Source organism: Scophthalmus maximus, chromosome 10 (genome assembly GCF_022379125.1).
Source record: "Scophthalmus maximus strain ysfricsl-2021 chromosome 10, ASM2237912v1, whole genome shotgun sequence".
In the NCBI taxonomy this organism is placed as follows: domain Eukaryota; kingdom Metazoa; phylum Chordata; class Actinopteri; order Pleuronectiformes; family Scophthalmidae; genus Scophthalmus; species Scophthalmus maximus.
The window spans coordinates 11,496,512-11,519,592 of record NC_061524.1 but is presented as its reverse complement, the minus strand read 5'-3'; the positions used below and the strand labels follow the sequence as shown (position 1 = coordinate 11,519,592).

At 40.9% G+C, this 23,081-nt stretch overlaps 1 protein-coding gene across 6 annotated transcripts in view; it reads right to left on the bottom strand.

Annotated features, from left to right (window-relative positions):
* The window catches only part of macrod2 (mono-ADP ribosylhydrolase 2), a 360,652-nt gene that overhangs the window by 26,956 nt on the left and 310,615 nt on the right, over nt 1-23,081 (bottom strand). For all 6 annotated transcript variants that reach the window (XM_047334807.1, XM_047334804.1, XM_047334806.1 and 3 more), the window contains exon 9: nt 4,996-5,074. In XM_047334807.1, the coding sequence (XP_047190763.1) occupies nt 4,996-5,074 (79 nt within the window). The remainder of the gene's footprint in view (nt 1-4,995; nt 5,075-23,081) is intronic.

Below are 23,081 nucleotides of genomic sequence, written 5' to 3'. Positions count from 1 at the left end.
AAAAGTATTTGGCCCAGACCCAATTTCTTCTATTTCAGCTTTTTTGTCACATTTAAATGTTTCAGAACATTTGCAATAACTTGCGATTAGTCTTTTACATCACTGTGGATTGATATTTTGGCTCACTCTTCTCTGCAGAATTGTTTTAATTCAGTCATAATGGAGGGTTATGGAGTATATAAGGTACATTCATGGTCTTGCCACAGAATCTTAATTGGATTCAAGATAGGACTTTGACTATGCCATTCCAAAGCCTTAATTTTACGACTTCTGAGCCATTCTGTGGTGGACTTTCTTGTGTGCTTCACATCACTGCCCTGCTGTATAACTAAACTGCACATGAGCTTTAGGTCAGGAACTGATGGGCGGACAATCTTCTTCAGAATTTTTTGGTAAAGAGCAAAAAATTCATGGTTCCATCAACAATGGCAAGTCGTCCAGGTCCTGAAGCAATATACCAGGCCCAGTCCATCACACTTCCACCTCTATATTTGACTGTTGGTATAATGTTCTTATTGTGGAATGTTGCATTAGCTTCACACCAGATGTTACTGGACCCATGTTTTCCAAAAAGTTCTACTTTTGAGTGGCAAATGCAAAATGAGCCTTTGTGTTCTTTTTAGTAAGCAGTGCATTGCACCTTGCAACTCTGTCTTATAGTGGAATCATGAACACTGACCTTAACTGAGGCAAGTCATGCCTACTGTTTGTTTGGGCTCTTCTGTGACTTCTTGGATAACCCTGTCAAAGTGCTGCTGGAGGAATATTGGTAGGAGGGCCACTCCTGGTAAGATTCACCTCTGTTTCACGATCTCTCCATTAGTTGGACTTTGTTTCGCATCTGTTCTTGAATTTCTTTAGATGACGGAATCATATGTTGCTTTTAGCTGACTTCACGACAGGTTATATTTAAGAGATTAAACAGCTTTGGCAGTAATTGTGGCTGGGTGTGACTACAGACAGTGAACTCAAATGTCAAATTTGGTTAATTGGTTGATTTACTGTAGAAAGGGCCATGTAAGTTTGGATAGATTTTTTTTACATCAGTAAATAAAATCATTTGTTAATAACTGCATTTCGTGTTTACTTGGGTTATCTTTTACTAATATTAAAATTTATTTGATGTTGCAAACATTTAAGTGCGACAAATGTACAAAAAAAGAAAAAAATCTGCAAGGGGGCAAATACTTTCTCACAACACTTTAGATACTACAGCATTACTTCTTTCGAAGAAGTGGGGGGTTGATGAGACTCTTCTCTTATGGACATTCAGTGGTAGGTGTGTGGATAGTGGGGTTGGGAGTATGGGGTTGTATTAAGAGCCATGTAAATAAATGTCAATTGGAGAGTCAGTGATACAGTTGGAGAGAATGCAGCAGCCCTTGCAGATATGTGGGCTGTGTTAATATTGTCAGCACTGTGGCTGATTGAGGAGAAGAGGAGATGGAGCCCAGCTTGTGGGCAGCCACCCGGATCATATTAGAAGAGGAGTGTACCCAGAATCAATTTCAACATGCTCTTACTCTCCACAACCGCAGCTGCCTGACTGCTTCTATGGTTGCAAATAATATGTGCCAAGGCAAGCATGTGGTCAATCATAATGTATGAACCAATGTGAATACTTAATTGAATCATGTCATATGATTAATTGCACTGATTGAGCTCCGCAGTTTAATCAATTAATAGTTTTACCCACTTAAGATTTCTAAAAATACAACCATGGTAATGTCATGAAACTTCCCAGCTACTGTTTCAAGGGGTGTATGTAAACGCTGATGGTCCTCTTTACCACATAGAAAGACATAGCTTTCTTTGAGATGTGTCCAGTTTAATCTTTAGTGTAAGAATATCCAAATAATGTGATAACATGTCTGACCAATAATATAATAATCCCTATCAATAATAAAATACATAATTTATTTAGTAGGAGGTTATTACATTATTGTGTTAACTTCATTTTTGCAGAACCCAATAATGTAGTAATTTTCAAATCTGCTAGTAATGGCCAATTTTGTAGTAGCATGCCACCAATAATGTGGTCATGTTTTATCACACTATTGGTGAGAATCATTATTCTCAAATAAGCAAAGCTTAAATTTGGTGTAATACTATCAGACATACCAAATATATATTTAAGTTGCATGTCAATATATAACACTAGATTATTATACTATACTACTATACTATACATCCTTATTCTGTATTGAGTATTTTGTCCAGTACCATATACCAGTACCAAAAACTGTTTGATATGTCTTCTCTTGAGCTGGCACCACATTAAAACACCTTTGTCAGTTTTTGAGAACTTTATCATTACTCATCCCAAAGCAGCTTCACCAGTTAGTCTATTTGAACATTGGGTACATACCATTGCACTACCACTGATGTTTCATAGTGATGTCAATGCTCTAATATTCAATACTCTACTAGGTGGCACTTCTTGTTTTAAATGTGTTTGTTTCATGGCTGACGTGCCTGTATGCAGGTGTGCATGAATATTCTTGTCAGCACAGGCTCATTTTCAGTTCCCTCCTGTGGCAGAGATGTAACCATACTTTAGCTTCCTCATAGTGACAGCTTGTGGGAATGCACATTGTGATAAAGTAATTTCCTGTATGCAAATGTTCTGTTTATACATTCTTTCTCCTGTCATTGTAACTTGACAGATTGCCTGAATATGAGGAAAGCAGCTATGAGAAAAATGAGAATAATAAGACTTCAATAAAGAATCTGTTGTGCCCATTCTCAGCTCTAGACATGCTTGAAACTCGTGTCACAGGGAGATCCTGAGTTTTACTTGACCACACACAGACACACACAAACACATTACAGAAAGATCAGGACGACTGTTCAAAACAGCGCCATAATTTCATAAGTGCTTGCTGATAGAGGAGGTGGTGAAGAAGCTCTTACAATGAGGAAGAATGATAAAAGCGGAGGGTTGAGGTAATTGGTGGCATGGAAACAAGGAGAGGTGTAAGTGAGAATGAGGGAGGAAGAGAGGGAGAAAGAATAGGGAGGGGGGACGTGACAGAAGGTTAGTGAAAGCGAGAGGATGTTGCGGGAGACAGAATGGGCTGAGGCCTCTGTGTGAGGCTTTCACTGTTGCAGCAAGATCTACCCGACTCTCTGTCTCTAGCAGTGAGGATGATGAGATGTTCTGGAAGCGCTCGAGCTGAGCGCACGTGCAGAGTTAATTCACAGCTTCTGATTCACTACAACTATTCTGAGGAGGTGAAACACAAGTTTTTTCACAACATGAGGTTTTGTTTTCCTTACATGGTGCAATCATACCAATCAACATGTCTTTCTTTAAAGCACATCTATCAACTGCTGTTAAACCACTCTACCTGGTGCAGTCTGACTGGATAAAACATGAAATCACTCCCTTGCAAGGGTGTCTACAATCCCAGCAGCAGCAATTACATTATCTTTGAAATGTTCTTTTAGAAAATAATATAATTATATTTTTTTCCTAGATAGTAAGGTAAGCTTTGAACATGCACATGAGGTGAGAGCCGGTGTGGACGAGCGCGGTGAAAAAAAAGTGTCTGCCTAAATCCAGTGGGGTATATTTAGCCACTTGGTCTATAACAGAATTAATATTTTCTCTTGCCCGCACATGCACACAAAAAAGTGATAAATGTGGCCCTGACTCCAGAGGTCAAATAGCACGTGACAGACGAGACACTGTGATGAGGAAAAGCACCTGGGGCTGGTATCACATATTGTGCTGTGGTACCCTTCTGGAACGACCCCCCAGTTAATCAAAAACTGACCTCTGGCTTATTCATTAGCAACTTATTTTCATCTTGGTAAACAACTGTTTTTTTTAAGAGTAATCTTCTTATAATGTAATCTCTGAAAAGTTTTCTTCTTTCCCTTTCTGAACCACACGCAGCCTGTTATTTTGTTTCCTCCCTGCTCCCAGTCATGGAGCGACGTAGGGCATTTATCCACTGACAGCACTTGTAAATGGGGAGAGTGATAACTGGAGAACAACAGCTCCAGATTCTCATCTCAGAGCACTAATATGATGAGACGGGTGCTGGGTGCATGAGGGCAGGCAATATAATTAAGGTCTCTCCCCAGAATGTAATCTTTCAGGGAAGAGCCTGGGCGGGGAGCGGGACAGATGACAGGAGCGCAGGGGAAACAAAACACTCTCCATCTGGGAGCAGCGAGATGAAGGCCGGAGAGCCGGTATTCCATTGGGGAGGGAAAAGTGAGGTAAATGGAGGTAATGCTAGGATGCTGAAGCCAGCCAGCCAGCCTCTTTCAGCTCCTCGGCTATTTAACTCAATCCTCGGTGGAGCCCCCTTCAGAGCTGGTGACTGCTCCTGGGCCCCCAAAAAAGATGATGGCATGAAAGGGGGGCGGGAAATGAGAGAGGGACAGAAAAGAGAGTGGCAGTTGAAGATAATGGATGTTTGTTTATTTTGCATACAGAATTGAGGAGCAGTAACCATGGATGATCAGTGGTTGCTATGCATCCCTGGGCCTTCTGAGGGCCAATATTACAGTCAATCAAATCTGGCATTAAAGTCTCATCACAGTATCAGCAATTATTTAAAATATCAGCTTGCTGATTCACTGACAATAAGTCTTACTATTCCAATCCTATTATGGCAATCCATGGAGAGCCTGACACTTTTTTAACCAACTGTCACCATAAATCCACACTAGTAATCTACCAAATTTTCTTTATATTTGGAGGAGTCAGGAGTGACCAGGAGTCAGGTCATGACACTGCTGCTTCCAGAAACAAGATATCTCGTGCTGCAGATATTGCCCTAGGATACACAAGGTAGCAAAGTAGCCTTGCTCTATACAGATGGCTAATGATGACATCGCACAAATAATCAAAATCCTTGAATGCTCATCATTCATCAATCCATTAGTCTGTTCAACTCAGCAGGTTGACAGAGAAGATGATTAAGTATTAATGATATGTGGCGGAGTCAGTTGAAAGAAATTTGAAGAAAACACACATACCTTGAAAAATCACAGACATTTGCTTCTTGTAGATGGTAAAGTCGGTCTCGAGGAAGACGCAGAAAATGACCCGTGAGATCTGTACAGGAAAAGAAAAGAAATGTAAAACCAATTTGTGTACAGGCTTATAGCAAATGTGCTCTCTGGTGAACAAGACTACAGAAAAAACTAAAAGGACATGTTTAGACCAGACGGTAGCAATCTGCATGAGCAGATATAGCTATTCAGAAGTGTGAAAATCTCATGAGTTACCCTCCCAGTCAAGACCACCCGGACGATAACCTCTGGGATTTTAAGAGAATATTACAGCATGTTGCATCAGTACAAGCATTATTGAATGAATGCTTTAGTTAGACCAGAGCAATATGCCTCAGTATGTGGAACGATAGGAAAGTGCAACATTACAAATCCAAATTGAAAATTACAATAGAAAAAATGTACCCTACTTCTAAGGATAATAAAGCCAGAATGAGAGACTGAACAACATGGAAGAAGAAACTCTTCTGGAATGAGATAGTTATGAAAAACAACCGTTATCCAATTTGAATTGCTATGTAGTAGTGTGACAGTGAGTTATGTTAATGACAATCTATGCAGTGGATACTTTAGATGCTTTGAATTTGATCATTGTCATGGTAATCTCAGTGTTAGTTTTGTGTGTCACAGCCCTCACCTAACATTGCTAGCACTGACATTGGAACAGTGACACGTGACCACGTGACAGGCTTGCAAGTTCAAACAATGCTAACAAGATGTCAAAAAGTGACACGTCTGGAATAAGCCCCAAAACGTTCAATGCCAGATATGTCACAGGATACTGGAACATCACAAACACCCTGCATACTAAACCGAATACTGTCATGATTTGGCCCAAGCCGAAGATAACGCTGGACAGCATCATGTTCTCTAGTGCTTATGGTCACCCAGACATATGTCGTATTATCGAACATGTAAATGACGTGTAAATATGTCAGTGATAATCAATGAGGAAGCAACGATGACCAAATAATACAGAGAGCATTCACGCTATACACTTTCCATATTGTAATACTGTTATCAAAAAGAAAGAGTCATACTCTAAGCTGCTGAAAGAAAGCAGAGAAAGAGGTCACCTCCTTTACTTTCACTCTTCTCTAGCAGAGTCTTAGATGTGCAGACATCAGTCACAGTCACGGAGATGCATTACACACCCCGGCAGCACATAATCGCTCGACTGAATAATGGCAATTTTACACAACAGCCATAATGGCAGCTATCTGCCCACCATCCTCTTCTGTGCAGGATAGTGATGTTATGAGGGAATAAAGGGAGCTCACCAGCTTTAGCCCCATTCCTGGCCCTGCCCAACACAAAGATCTGATTCAAAGAGGCATCCTTCTGGTGCTCATACAGACATACATCTATTAATAGTTGATGATCCATGCTTTAAAGTAAATGCTAGGAGCTGCAACCGGGATGGTAACATTTTATTTCGCTCGATGTCTTGGGGGGGCTTTGTTCATAAAATGTAGACTCAGTCTCTTAACCCTTCAACCCCGGCAGATAATGAAAGAAAGCTTTAAGTCTCCTTTGAAGGCACAGGCTCACTGACAAAACAGATTGTGCGAAAAGTGAGAATACGCCAAGATGGTGTATACCACCGGGTGCTGGAAGGCCACAGGACAGCAGTTCCCCAGGAATTTCCATTACTCTTTTATGGAGCTCCATTCTAAAACTGACTGCCCACTGTGAAACAGGATGAATCATGAATTCATGAATAGCACTGAAACACACAGTGTGTGCTCATGTGCATGCACATACACTGGTACCGCTGATGATGATTGCATTCCCTAGCCTGGCATGGCCAGACCAACTCAGGCTATGCATTTCCTATAAAGGAGAAGTATTACTCGGAGTTAACTGACAACTTGTGCTAAAGGAAAACCAAATAGAAAATCTTAGTATCCATGTCATGTAGACTCTTTCTGGCTCTCTCTCCCTCTCTGTCAATCCCTTTGTTGAGTTTCTGCAACGGCATCTCCACTTTCTGCAGACGGCTTGGGCAAGTTCTTTTATTCTACAGATAAGAAACCCATCGTGTGATTTCTGACAGATATCACCCAGACCAGGATGCCAAATGAAACCAGAAATGCCAGCGTCGAACATTGACATTCTGTCTGTGTCCAAACAAACACTGTTGGCCAAGGCTTCATAACATTGTGAAATAAATCAAATACAACAGAGAATGTGATTTTTGGCTTTTCTTTGTAAATACATTCTACTAGTCTGTACTTAAAACAGCTTGTTCTTTCAATGTCAACCAGAGACAGCTTATCTCCTGAATGCACACCCTGGGTTATTACAGAAGGGTCTCCACGAGTAGTTGGAGAGCATTTTCCTGAATAGTCTGAATCCAGCACACATGCACCAGTCATTTTTAATTATATATACACTTTAACATAGACCTATAGTTATCATGCGATGACGTGCAAACACACCTGCAAAACATAACAAGAGAAAAGATGCTTAACATAATGACATTACACTTTATGTCTGTAATTATATTCATACAAATGGAAGATATGAATTAGTTAAACAAGAAAACAAAACAAAACACACTCTTCCTGCCAATGAATATGATTTAACTGAGCACGGCGGAGAAGAATATGTTACTAAATACTATATACTTTTGGAAAGGAGGCCAAACAAATTGTTCAGAGGCTACAAGGTATGTGTGTGTGCGTGTGCTTTAAGTATGCACCCTGCAGCCGCCAAGGTTGAACAAGTTAATGGAAGACTAATTAGAAAGCTGGGATCACTGCATGCTAGCCTGCCTAGTCATTACTCATCCCTGATTGGAGGACCTCTGCCAAAGGGTGAGGACAATATGATTGGGTCCCAGGGTTGCATATGAGGAGGATGGTCGGTTTAACAGAAGCGTGTTCTGCACAATAAGATGTGAGACAGTGTTGCCTGTCTTGACCTGTCACTCTTTGATCTGCATTTGGTGGGTCACCAGCTCTGGGGGAAAGCTTAGGGTTCTGTGGAATCAAAGTTTTTTTTCCAAAAACAGTCAAAAAAGGATTATTAAACTGCAGAAACAGTATGATTTAGACATCATGCCAAAGCTTTGATTTTTAGGACAAGACATGCATTCAAAGTAATAGTTTGAAATATTGAATTAATCACTTCACCCCTGATGAGTGCTACATGATAGGTGAAAACTTGAGAAATGGAGTCGCTCAATTCTAATGCTGAGTTTCAGTACTGCAATATACCTACATTCTAGTGGCATTCATTTATAGCCCCACTATTTGTCTACACTAATGTGAAATATTTAATGACGCAGGTTAAAGATCTTATTCAATTATTTCATTTAAATCCTCTGCATAACACGTTGCTCATTGCCTAATCAATTCAAAACCAATGCCTCTTAGTTGTAATTGAGTTCTGAATATATGATGAGATGAGACTAATTAAAATAATAATGGCGGGGGTTCAACCTACGCCTTTGTTACTCATTTGCAAGAGACACAAAGTGCAGTAGAACAAGATTTGGCAGTGGCTAGCTCTGTCAGTTTGTGTTCCACGGTGTTAATGAGCAGTATTAAACGATATGAAGGTGTCCTACTTACATCTCTTGTTCAAATGAAATGTTGTATGTGATTTTTAATTTGTGTCTATCTGTGGCTCATCATTCTAATGCAAGGCTCACCAGGTGCCCCAGACTTCTGCTGGCTGACTAACAGATGAGCTGTCATGGCCGGCCACCCATGCCCATAATTACATTGGGGGCACTGCCAGTAGAATCTGACGTGCAAGCGCAACACACGCACTTTTTATACTTGCATTTCCTTCTTGATTCTGTCACAAACAATAATAGGGACAGGTTGCCCTAACATGTCTGCTCCAGCTGGAGCCTGAACCCATGGGAGATCTGTGTCTATGTTTCCTGTGCTGCCTCGTTACCGAGCCACTGGCTGATGCAGAATCCATCCAGATGGACAACAGCGACAAGAGAGATACAATATTAACACTGGATGAAATGATTCATTCATTTGCTCATGTTCAATGTCGTAGTGCGTAAACACCAGTGTGTGCTGGATGTAAGGGTTCCTGAACAAGTCAGCAACCCATCAGAGTGGCCGGGCATAATGAACTGTATATATCACACACACACACACACACACACACACACACACACACACACACACACACACACACACACACACACACACACACACACACACACACACACACACACACACACACACACACACACACACACACACACACACACACACACACACACACACACACACACACACACACACACACACACACACTGTAAACGAGGTACATTCATTTTGTCTGTTTCGCTTAGGATTTATTCATCTCGGGCATGACATGTTGTATTTGACATAAGAGTGCTGTGTGTGCAGCATACACATAGTACATGTCGTTGTTCGAGACAGATTGGAGAATTCCAGCGAATTATTCCTGAGCCAGAAATATCTCCCCATCAAACACAGCCTTCAAGCTGCATCATCAAAGCCATAATCATGGAGTGCCCGTCTCCTTTGTTGGATTGGATAGAGGGTTCACTTTGAGGCTGGTGGACCATATCCAGGCCTTATTACTGATGTAATTACACACCTGCGTCCCCCTCACCACTAGTACACAGAGCCTGCAGCATGGAACAGCAGCAAAAACCTCTGCTTGGGTCTGACAGGTATCTATAGTGAGAGCAGTGTTGACCTTTAAAGACAAGTAAACTACTGCTTCATGACCAGGACTGCACAACTGCTCAGTCCACGTTCTGCTGCTGAAGAAGTGCTCGTCACTCTGACATCCCTGGTGTCCGCGCTCTTTACCAGAGGTAGAGATTATGTTGGCGGCAGGGCTGACATCAGCGGCCAGGCACTGGCACCGGCTTCTCGGGTGAAGCCGCGAGCAGCTCCTCCATTTGACTTTGATTGACCCCGTCTGCCAAGAGAGCTGCAGCTCCACCTGCAGCAAGCTGGTGAATTATCATTTCAAAGAAGTGCCCAGAAAAGGTTATTCCTTTGAACGAAACATCTCCATCCATACATCAAAGGAAAAGCCTGACATTGGGCTTTGAGGAGGCATGGTTACAACCAAAGCCTGGAAGAAAACGCTGAGCTCAATTTCTTACTTTCCAAAGCCGGAAAGACATTAGATGCCCACTACAGTGTATATCATGATAATAGCAGGTAGTAGTAAATGGAGTCAGCTTAAAATTGCTGAAAAGATGACAGATTTAAGGAAATAGTTAGTACAGGATTATGTGTGTGTTCAGCACAATTGGACTAAATAGGGGTTATCACATTCTGATAAACTACCAGGTAATTACATCCGTGTAAAGCATCACCATGCGGCTTCTGAGGCTGTATTCAGTGCAAAATATAGAACATTTTGACAGGCAACTGCTGTCTTGGCAGATTTGGCAAGAATCTATAATATAACAGCACTTTGTATGTTAATTCAACAATCGCTGCATGTGACTCCCATTTTTTTTTTTTACACATTATACCTGCATAAATATTTTCACTGTATTATTCAGGCTTCATTGCTACGTGCCGTTGTAGACAAAAATTGAAGTACACCATGCTTGAGGCCTCGAGCATACCAGCCCACTTGCAAAAAGTAGTTCTCAGACTAGAAGACACAGTATTTGACTTTCACAGGCTTTGAGTCCTGCCAGCTTCTGTTGCCAGCAGCAGAAGCACTCCTCATTCAGATTTTTTTCCAAAGACAGGCACACTTTCAGCATGGGTAACCCACAATTCACCCTCTCTTTTTTTCCTTTTGACATTTATTCTTTCTCAATAGAAGGACAGGCTTTAAACAAACACACAGTGGCTGAATATATGTTTTACCACAGCAAGATCTTCTAGACCACAGGAGCAGTAGCTGACATCACCTGACAGCGACTAAATGTTTAGTAGTACATAATCAATTAGAGTTGCCAACAAGAGGACTTGTAAGCCTCTTGGAAGAGTTCTAGGGGAAATGTCAGTCCCACCACTGCCTCCAGAGATTTGAGGTTCACAATGCTACAGCATCTTTTTGGCCTTTGACCAATGATGCCACTGACTCCACTGACAAATTTGTCAATTAATATTGATGGTCAAATAATTATAATGATTGAATATGTGTGTTGAGTCTATTGGGAATAGTGTGAGTGTGAAAGAGAAGGATTGGGCCATTTTCTAATCATAAAGATGAGAGGTAGTGCAGCTGCAGACAAGGTCAGAGGGGAATGATGAAGGAAGGACTAATATGAGGGCTGTATCTATGATCCATGGCTGCATTTGTAATGATCTGACCTCTGGACAGCCCCTGGTTTATAACAACCTCTGCTGATAAGGCAAAGTACTGTATGTGTGCATGAATGTGGGCGTGTGTGTAGAGGGCTCAAGGAATAACTGGTTCAAATATACACTTGACTTGAAGTTCCAAACTTCGTATCGGTCCTAAATTAGAAATGTTTTGCTCCGAGTGCCTTTCTTATGTCTTTTTGAGAATCTTTAAACTACGGTGAATGGTGAGCTTTCAACAGATCAGTTAATAGATGTCTTCAGAAGAAAAACTAAATCCTCTAAATCTCCACTAATAAACCACTGAGGTGTGTAGCTACCTTTAAACTGCAGAAACGTGAACATGTCGTCCCTGAGCTCGTCTGCTTCTACTGTGGCGATTTCAACAGCTTTTCGTTTACATTTGACAATTCTCTCTAAAAGGTGTTGTCGGTCTCCTTAGGGGGATAAACATAGTGAATACATTTCCAACATTAATAAAACCGTTTTTTGGATGTCCTGAAAGCTTTCAGTCCTTCTCTACTCTTTTATTGGTTGACTGGTAGTTTTTATGGCACACCAACTGTTATTATACATTATGTCCTTCTGCATTGCTAGGAATGTTAGCGTGCCCCCCTGCTCAGGGTGTGCATGTGTGTCCTCTTGCTTCCCTTGCACCTGCCGGTAGAATTTCAGATGAAGGCAATATTGGGACCCCCAAATCAGAATAAACCAACTATAGTCTGGAAACTTGAATTTATTATGTATCATGAAAAATAAACAAACCGGAAATGTTGAATATCATTGCCTCACAATGTATTCTGTGTGCTAGGCTCTCACAGTCTGCGTCAGATCATCTCTCCTGTTGAGCACCTTCAAAGCATCGACTAGTCTCTGACACCTTGGCTGCACTCCCAATTCCCATATTGACCGTCAATAGGCAGTATTTCATGTCAAGGTGACGGATCGGTGCATCGTGCGGATGTGTCAGGCTCTGTGTCTGCTCATCTGCTCTCCAGAATCATGCCGGGGTTATCCTGCTTGGTTGTCAAATCCACTAATATTTTCATTTTTCCTTTTTCTGCTTAGTCAATACCTGCTCAGTCTCTGGGAGCCGGCCAACTCAGCCCTCTCTGAGGAAGGCTGGTGGTGTGCAGCCAGTTATAGACATCCTTAAAACTGAACCCGTTAGGCCCAGCTCATGCTGATGAAGTCATTACACAATGTGTGTTATTTGTCAGATAGAAACAGTCTTCACACATCAGCTACATATTTGCCCTGTCTGGGCCTGAGTTGTTTCTGAGGGGCTTGACTGAGAGGAAATTTGTGGTGCAACCCAGCCAGATCCTCTCCAGTTTGAGTATTACACAAAAGCTGCCAGATGAATGGGAATCCAATCACAGCTTCCCATGGCAAAATTACCGAAACAGCATACAAGCTGGGATGTAGATGTCATGTATGTAAAAACCACAGGAGCCATGGCCAGACACAGAGGAGGCACTGGTGACCCGCAATTTAACAAACTAACAAACATGCCCGCATTTCTTCAGAACGGATGTGCTTCAGCTGCTGTGCATTCCCATTAACCATGATCCCCAGCCTCGCAACCCAGTCGGCACTTGAAAATGATAATGCAGAAGTGTGTGGGCTGTGCTCTCTCTTGCTACACAGAAATGCAAATAACTTCACTTAGTTCTCTACGGTTTTACCTACAAGTGGAGTTTTCTTCTCTCCCTGGGAAGCTTAATGCCATAAGGTCAGGAAGAACACTCATTAGAAAGTACTCTGCTTCACATACACTTTGTTCTAGCTAAAGCTATTACCCCTTTGTTACTTCTATAACTGAGTCCATACAAGACGGCAACACAATGTTCAGGCAAATGTTACTTTATATATTTTAATTTTCTTGCTGCTCATCCACCGTCTGCATTAGAGCTGGAACTGAAACCTCTGAGAAAAGGATCATTAAAGTTTTTTTCACTTTCAAATCCAAACAGTGACACAATCAGCTAAGCAGTACTCATTATTTAATCTCAAATTTATAGAGAACTTTTTTTTTCTTGCCATAGAAACACACTCATTATTTTCACAAAACCATTCTGTGATGCCATGAGGAGTAACCGGAGCTTTTAGGTGTATATATGCAGCTTACAGTGTAATGAAAGAGGATAAAGAACTCCTTAAATAAAAAGGCAAATATCAATGAACATGTGTTACAGTCAAAAAGGTGAGCCTTTTCACATTAAAATGTCACAATAGAAACTGGGGGGATATGGCAGATTTACACACTGCTGAATAGAGCACAGGTTGAGTGCAATAGCAGGAAATAAAAAACAGGAAAACTAATCCTGAGAGTGATACCATATGGCTGTGTGGGCGACATCAAACAGGGAATCAGGCCTCAAAGCAGAGGTGCTGTTTGACATAAAGTGGAATGAAGATCTGGTCTGGACTTCGTCAGATGTGCAAAGCAAATTTACAGTCTCTTGTTCCATGTGTATGGTAGAGAGTGTCAGGAGTATTTATTTATTCTGGCAGGATGGCAGAAGGCAAAATGCCTATTGAGGGCCCAGTGGATTAGAATTACCATGAAAGAAGAGAAAATAATAAAACATGAAATTCTGCGTAAATCATTATTACATAGAAACAATGTTGAATTTCACTATCACTACTCACTGAAAGGGTAAGGGCTGGAACAACCAAAGTAGAAATGCACAGATGTTGATTTTGTCATAAGATTGAGAATAAAATTCTGTTCTCACAGAAAGTGGCCAAAACAGAATCTTTGAAAGCAGTGAGTAAGATCAAATTATCTGGTTTTGGTTTTCTCTGTGCTGCGCTAACCAATAGGATGGGACGCTGATTAGATAGTGTACATGTAAGTGGCTCACGTGGTTTAAAGCAGGTTAATAACCTAAGAAGAGTTAAACAATGGAGATTTGTGCAAATGAGTGACATGTATTTTAGTATTTTTTTTTCCATTACAAACAGCTGTGTTATGGTAGATCTAGTCAAAGGCCCAGTTATGGACTGTTTTATTATCAAGACACATTTGTTCCATTTACCGTTGGACTTAACACATTTTAGATCTGAATACCTGGAATCATTTCTTCACCAGCATGCACTTTGAAATCTGATCAATCTTTCCCTTAGCTTAGCATTGATTCCAATAATAATATTTGTTGTTTGTCTTTTCTTTTGTTCATGCTGGTACAACAAGGATCAAAAAACATGTGTGGGGATCATCATCTAAATAAGGATTAAGGTTTGCTGTAGGAGGAAGCAGACTTCTAATTAGCCAAATGCTGTCAAGCTCACTTTCTAAAAAGAAGGCCAAAAAGCTTCTCCTTCAATTAGCTTTTGTGAACAAAATATCTCAATGCACTACACAACCTTAGAGTTAGACGGTTTTAAGACAAATTCAAATAAATCTATCGAGAAAAACTGTAATATATAGTTATCAGTGATCTTGAGCATGTTTGCTGTAAAGGACCTAAGTGTAGAGCTGGATGCTACTAAGCCACAGTCACAGCTATTAAAAACAGGCCTTTAAGGGCCTTTCTGGTTATTCATGCTAGAAGCACAATTCAGTCAGACTGATCAGAGAGCTCATAAGTGCGGTCTGTTTCTAAAATAGGCAGCACTGTGCTTTTCAAACACCAATCCACGACTAAAAAAAAAAAAAAACATTCAAAAGACCCCCTTGAGCAACAATAAAATTGTTAAAGCGGGTCTAATTAGCATGGTTAGTGGAAGAAAGCTCTGTGCTCAACTCTTGAATATGAATCAAAATGTTTCACTTGTTGGCAGATCAAATAAAAAAAAAAACAATTTAAAAATATCCAATGACTAGTTGACTTTATAGATATAACTGTGGGCTAATATGATAAATACAAACAAGGAGATATGAGCTTGTGTAAATATACGTGCTGAGAGAAGTAAACAGTATTAGTGAGTATTACTGGACATGAATTTTTGTTATGTTGGGAGTTGCAGAAGGTCATACTAAAGAGACATAAGGACCTTTAGAAAAGAAAATCTACACGGAGGTCGTAGGGTAAAGAGCTGAATAACAGAAGATGGTTTATTTTTTATGCAGCAACCACACGGTGCTGAGTCTGTGACCCTCATGATGGACAGACATACAGCATGGTTCCACAGGCTACAGTGTTAGCAGTATCTGTGTCAGTCTAGCTGTCGCTTATAAAATCAATGACCTCCCCATTTCTGCCACTGTTTACCACTCTGTCTCTGGTAAGCTTCCTTAAACCCGACTGAAACCAAAGGGAGAGCTAGTTATCTTGCAACCTCATACCTAAGTGACTATCCACAAAAGACTCGTAATGTAACAACTGTGCAACATGGGGCACAGAGGGCTGCTGTAATTAATAATGCTAATCCAGCATCACGTTATATGTGCTCTTAGAAAAAGACAAACAAGGATAAATAGGAGAAGAAAACAGTGCAGAAAGGGTATGATGAATGAGCAGGTCCACTAAGTGACTAATACCAGGGGTTTAAGAGAGAGTACCCCCCCCCCCCCCCTGTTATTAATATTTTAATAAACAAGGACATACAATATTTTCTAAGTAATATACCCATTCTAAATACTAATTAATGTTCCTGATAAATACAGACCGTTAAAGATGTGTCGCGGGACTAATTAGATCAGTGGAAGAAGAGTCGCTAAGCATGCAGGGATATCACATGGGACTGTGGAGTAAAGAGGGAGAGCAACCAATCAGTCATGTGGGGGAGACCCAGCTGGAAATCCTCCCTGCTCCATCAAGAGGAAACCAAGGGATAATATAATACCTTCATATCCATAAGTAACATCCAGTGGAAAAAAGCAGATGTGATTCGTCTTTGCGTGGCAAACGGCCACTTAAAACAGCACCTGAGCGGCGAAGAGGAGCCGGGACAGGGTCTTTGAGGGAGTGAAGGAAAACATCAAGGTGGTGTGTTGGGACGCAGCAGCCCCCCCCCCTCCGTAAGCCTGTTTTAACCACTCCTCTTACCAGGTCCAAGTGGACATTCACATTCTCTTCAGTGCCAGATGCTCAGAAGTGGGTCAACTAATGGAAGAGAGGTAAAGGGCTCTCAAGGAGATACATAGAATAATGCGGTCGAGAAAGATGCTGTTATGTTTGTTACCATCTCATAAACAAACTCAGTGTTGGCAAATGGTGCTAAAAATCTATCTTAACATAGTCCATGAAGCCATCTCTCCAGAATGAGACGAACCGGGAGGAATAAAGTCCACGTTGACCCTGTGACCTCTGGAAACGCACTCATATATATTATCATTCTATATGCCTCTGCTTTGACCTTTTCAAATTCCTCTTTAAAGGTTGCGTGTTCCTGGGTCTGTGGGCTGCGCAGGCTCTGCAGGAAGAGTTGGCTGAGTGAGCGCACCTCGCCTCTCCACAGAGTGACCTACAAAACCATTGTATTAAAAGAAGTGTATTTATCATTGCTTTCCACACCACTCTGTTCTACCTGCTGCACAGAACACATAACCTCCTCATCCTCAAGCTCAAGTGCTCCACCATGCACTCAACACTTTCAAAAGCTTCTTTTTTTTAAAAGATTGGATTGGTTACAGGGATCTCTAAGAAGGAAGCATATCGCTTGGCTGCTTTGTGAGGTGAAAATGGTACACAGGAGCCAATGAAAGTTTAATCAGTCTGTGATACGTCTGTGCAGAGCCACCTGAAACACGGAGGAGAACTAGAATAAGCCATGGCTGGTCACCGATTGCAATGGGGCTGTCCTTTTTCTTCTTTTAATACATTTGCATTTGTAATTATTTCTAATTAACATAAATGTAGATTCTCTCAAACTACTTGATATCTATTTTTGACTGATGTCTTTCATTAAGAGTGAAAAAATAGAGTGGTCTGCTAAAAGTGAGATCTCCTCACACAAGAGGTACACTTCTTAAAACCTGCATTAAAGGAAATACTGCAGCAAGATTGTTACTCAAGCCCGAAGTAAGGCCTGAGGATAAAGGGCTAACCCTAGGGCCTAAACTTAAAGCAGCTTTTTTATCTTTTCAGATTATGAATGAAGCTGTCAGGATGTCAGGTAGTGAGAGCCTTTGGAATAATTGGGGCTCAAAGGGATATCAAGCAGAGGCAACAAAGAATATTTAATATACAGTACTGTATATGTGTGTAATTATCCACATGTTGTAGCATCTCTACTTTCAGCCCCCAGCCCAATCTCCTGGTGTGCTGTGAACAAATATGGCTTACTGCTAATTGAGGTTTCCGTGTCACGAGGCACCCGAGTCTACGTTCTACGTAACTTCCTTCAAAATTAGTACCACTTTCATCTGAATAAATAAAACATTACTTTTCCAAGCTACAATTGACCTGGGCATATCAAATCAGGCAGCCTTGATTTGGCAACAAAACAAAACAATTAGCTGGAAACCCTCTGTAACCAAGACTAAAGAAGCCCACGGCAAACAAAGCCACCAGTTCCCCATTATTCCTCCAATAACCTTATTAAGATATTTACTGGAACCATGAAGCTAATGAGAGGGCTATGACACATTTGTATTATAAACACTACTTTGTTTTATCTTGGTGCACTGAGGAAATGGAATTATTTCCACAACGGCATCTCCATTCTGATATCCTTCCTCTCCTGGAATGATTTTGTTTGGCTTGCTGTAGCTCATCTACTTATCTCCGCTCCAATCTCATTGTTAATTCTTCCACACACAATGCAGTTCCATTTTAATGGTTAAAAATAGGTTTCTAGAAAACTTAAGTAGGTTAAAAAAAACAGTGGAACTCTGATGGGCATAAAATGACTGCAGCACATCTCTTTATCAGATATTTATAGCTCAGAGTGACGGTGGTGTGTTGTGATGTGTCTCTCCACAGGGATGTGGCTGAGGCTCTGTTCTGACATACAGTGTATCAGTGTCCCACTGTCTTTGCGACCTAAACATACAGAGGCGCATGTTGACAATAGTGCACACACAGCAGTAACATGCTGTCCTGTGCGCATGATGTCCTGTGTGCTGTGACTAAATCTTTAATTCATGTGCTGTGTCTGTGCCGGGTCCTCGCCGTGTTTTGGCCGATGGCTGCCTGTCTGACACAGGGGGGCTGGGTGGGGGGGGGTGGGGGGGTGGATGTGGAAGGGTTAGGGTTTGGTTGCGTCTCAAAATCGAAGCAGATGGCAGCAAGTGAGAATTTCAAATGGACTTCACTTCCTGCTTTGTGGTGACTGCAGGTCGTCAGGGTCAACAGACAACTTTGAGATTGCAGCCCAAGCGGCGCACACAGGAAGAGAGTGGGTGACTCTTTTATCACCAAGACATATTGAAAAAGCAGCTGAGAAAAGATCCCAGCATCACGAGGGGAACACAAGACCCAGAGGTATATCTCTCAGGCTCTCACCTACCCAGATAAGGCACTGAGCCTGACAGCGCTTTCATTTCTGCCACATGCTTATTTCATTTGATTGAGCTTTAATGGGTTTCTGTGGATAACATCCCTTTGTTTTTCACTGTATTTTTTTAAAATTAAGATTCAGAATGACATGTTGAAGTCCTCTTGCTTTTGTAGCTCCAGTCTACTGCAAAATGAAACTGAGCTTTTGTGCACAGGGAGCAACCATTAAGAAAGGATTTAGTTTCTCACAAAATCGACAAAGAAATGGCCGAGGTGGTGTTTGTAAAACCAAAAGGAAACGAATAAAAGTAGCAGTAGGCACTGTTTGGGGCTGCGTTTATAATCTGGACATTGACAGAGAACGAAAGTTCTCTACTGTATGCCATTAAGATGTAAATTGATTAGCACTGACACAGTATAAATTGTCCCTACCTAGAACGATAACACAAATTTACTTTTCTTTTACTCATTGAAATTCAAATTTTTCTCAATAGTATGATATAACTGGTGCAGTTTAGTAATCTGGAAACTGTATGGATATGAATATAAATGTACAAAGCCACCATAGGATAGACTATATTTCAAATCAGCAGGCAGATCTATCGTTCAGCAGTCCCCAATTAAATTTGACATTCTGTATGAGGCAGCTTTAAGCAGTTAGTGGTGTGTGTTTATGAATATGTATTTCTTTTACGCTGTCAATTAAGCATTGGATAAACGTCCATGATACGCTTTTCACGAGCTTAAGTGTAGTCAAACTAATTCTAATTAGATGGTTTATATCAGAGGCTCAGATTAAGTGCAAGGAGCTGTGCATATCCCATCGGCACAGGCCTACTATATGTGGGACTGTGTGTTTTGTAGGAATAATAAATCGTCTTGCATGTTTTACACTTCAGAGTTGTTCAGCCTTAGCACGTAAAGGATTTACTAGCCAACATTCCAGAAGGGAAAAAAAAAAATATCAGACATCTGTTAGGCATTTCCAAGGTTGATGGTTGATGTGCTTTGGACAGTGTCATTAAAATATCCCAGGTCACGGCCCAGCTCTCCAGGTGTCAGGGGACTGGACTCCCATGGGCTTTGTGACGGAAAAGAGGATTTGGAAATTTAATGAAAAGACAAGAAAATGTATAAGAAAACCTCTCTACCTAAAACTGCCGGAAAGCTTCCAGAATGAGGATTAAGGTTCAACTTCCATCTGTGTGACGGACAGACGAGTACTTAGCAGACAATTTTAATCCGCTAAAAGCTAATAAAAGCACCACCATGCTGTTTCATCATGAGGTGAGCCAGGCGGAGGCTGATGCTGACTCTCTCCCTCTGATTGGCCGTCTGCTGATGAGAGGTTGACATCCTATCTATACAGCCCCAGACCCCACAACAACCTCAGGCTTAGGGGGTCAGAAATCAGACCTTGGGTCACATCAATCTCATGCCCAGTGTTAATACTACAAGGGATGGGCTTCTGCCTCGTATGAATTCATGTCCCTCATGGATGTAACACAAGTCTTTATTGCTCTGTCGAGGAGAGAGAAACTCCCATGTGCCTACTTTAAAGACTCGCTGCAGTAGGAATGAGATCAACATAGCTCTGCTTTTTGATGTTTCTCTTCAATAAGAGAAATACTAATGAGCATCCAGCTATCCTATTGAAAAATAAAACTCAAAACCGTCAGTGGCCGTCTGAATTTGGGTATGTATGTAGGACAACTTAAGGTGACCATAGGTGTGATGTGAATGGTTGTCTCTGTATGTTGGCCCTGTGCTAGGCCGGGGGTGCTATGAATTGATTTACTGGCATAACACAGTAAGTGATGTGTTTTGTAATACCCTGCTCTTACAAGATACAGAATATTTAGCAGAAAATGTTTTATATATAATAGCATGTGGCTCTCAAGCTTTTTAGCACAGACGTGTTGAAGACGCACTGGGAACAAAACTACAAAACACTTCTATAACCATGAAAAATGCTGAAAGGTAAACGGAAATGAGACATCTTATCGCTATTTTCCACTAAGGGAGGTTGGAAAAAAGGTTATTATAAGTCAAAGGTTCAAGATCCATTCAGAACGTGCGATGCAAGTTTGTTTTATTATCAGTTTCCGTCCAAAGCTTTGTAAACCTATCACAAAGGTTATGCCTTTATCTACTCTTTTTGGATATACATCAGCCCAGAGGATGAAAATATTTATTATCTTGCTAACAGTGGATAATAGCCAATGGGCCTGCCGGAGGAGTACAAAGACACACATTTGGAGATGAATCAATACTGATGATAACATGAGCTGGATGAACTGAATAAGCCTGGACTGGGCTTTGTGACCTGTCACATTCAGACATTCAGCAGTGACACCATTGATTAAGGGGAGATCCTGGCTCTGCCTCTGTTCTTTGACTGTAACTGAAATGTTTAAGTTGTGCTTTAGATCCCTCCTGTATGTCACAAATCACAAACCAGTTTCCTGAGGGATGGCCATGAGCACAGTCCTTAGAAGTGGATTGTGGGGAAACCTGATGTAAATGTGTGCAGCTGGCAGTTCATGTGGTTTTGTTCATTCTCAGCAGCTTGCACGGTACAGTATGGATTTCCATGAAAATAGCCTTTCCTCAGTTTTTTTTTTTTTAAACTAAGTACATGTATGAAAGCTAACCCCTTGAAAAGTGCATTCACCATCTGAAAAACATTTACACAAGTGCTCTCTGTATGAACTCTCATAAGTGCTCTTCGACAAAATGAAGTGACTGAAATTGTGCCGGGTGTCACCGCACAAGACCCGAATAATTTCAACCTATGTGTGGTTTCTGAATGTAGCAGTTAATCCCATGTGACGGGTCACACTATATCCGACAATTTAGACCACTCAAAGACTGATTGACATTCCTGACATCACACTGAATCTACCACCATTTACAAAAACTGCAGAAGGTAAAACATATAGCTGCAGTTGAAAAGAAGATATATTTTTTTTCTTATCTCAAAAAAAACTGAATCTATGGTCTCTCCAACTGTGTCAATTTAAAAATAACAAATACAGACAGAGAGCCTTCAGGGACCCAAATCTTTTACTGTAAACTGTAACAGCCATAGCAGCGATGTAACACTGCTGATAGATACTTCTAAATAAGGTATGAGACATGGGGTCTCTTGTGTGTTACCTTATAACCTTTCAATTATATATCCTCATAACATTTCAACTTTTATTGTCAGATATGATGTTGATAAATGTCACATAAACTGCAGAGAATATAATGGCTGCATTCTCTGAGGCTCTGCTGAAACAGCAGAAAATCCCAGAGGATGCCAGAGCACAAGTAACCTGAAGTACCGCTACATGCATTTTAACAATCCACAGATTAAATACATAGATAACATCTTTTCTTTTATTATAACGTTACTGTTTCCCTAAATATAAATTAAGCAAAGGACAAATGCTCGACTTCACACTAGTTTGACTCATTCAATCAGATTCCAGTCTGCGATTGCCAGTTCCAGAGATGAGCTCTAATGAGTAAGACACCCTTTTATCAAGGCTATTCCATGCACATTATGCTTTTAAAATTACACTAACCTTTTTAGACACAATTTTCAAAGGATTTTAAAGGCGGCCAAGTATTGCATCACTAATTGACTGCTTAGTAGAGGAAATGTGGTGGAAAATGACAAGATTATTAGATATGGAGTGAGAATGTAATGGCTTTCCAAAGAAAGGGCTTGCTGATAACACCTTGAAAAACACCAACGGATAACAGGAACACTGTACTCGAAAGCTACTTTTGTATTAGGGGAAAAAAAACAAAAAACTTTGCTAACATACTATATGCTTACACAGTTTCAGACAAGGTCATAAGTGCAAAACCACACGAGGTGAGTCACATTTTGCATTAAAACGAGAATAAAGATTGCTAACTCAGAGCAGCTAAATCCACACTCGCACAGGTTATGTGCGTTGCCCCTGCCATAAACATATTAAATTCAATAAAAGCTTGATACTATATTAATAAGAGAAAAGGCTTGCAGCTTAAATAAGTCTGCTTTTCTTCAACAGAGTTCCTCATATCACATTTCTCAATTTCAGGCTTTTTCTAATACCCCCCATCCCCTGAAGGAGCACTTGTATGTTTAAGTCAGTGTTCACCGAACTGCACTGGTTCACTCTTCTAACTCTTACCACATGTGCACAGACTGGGGCCGCACTGCATGCCAGATAAACCCTCTAGAAAACACCGCCATGCTTATTTCCCCCGTCCAAGTCTCCCAATTATTGCTAAATAAAAGATCAATTCAAACAGTATTACTGACATGCTGTACAGCAGGCTTAAGACAACACACTGTCAGAGCTTTAAAGCCAAATCTAAATCAATTTAGATGTAG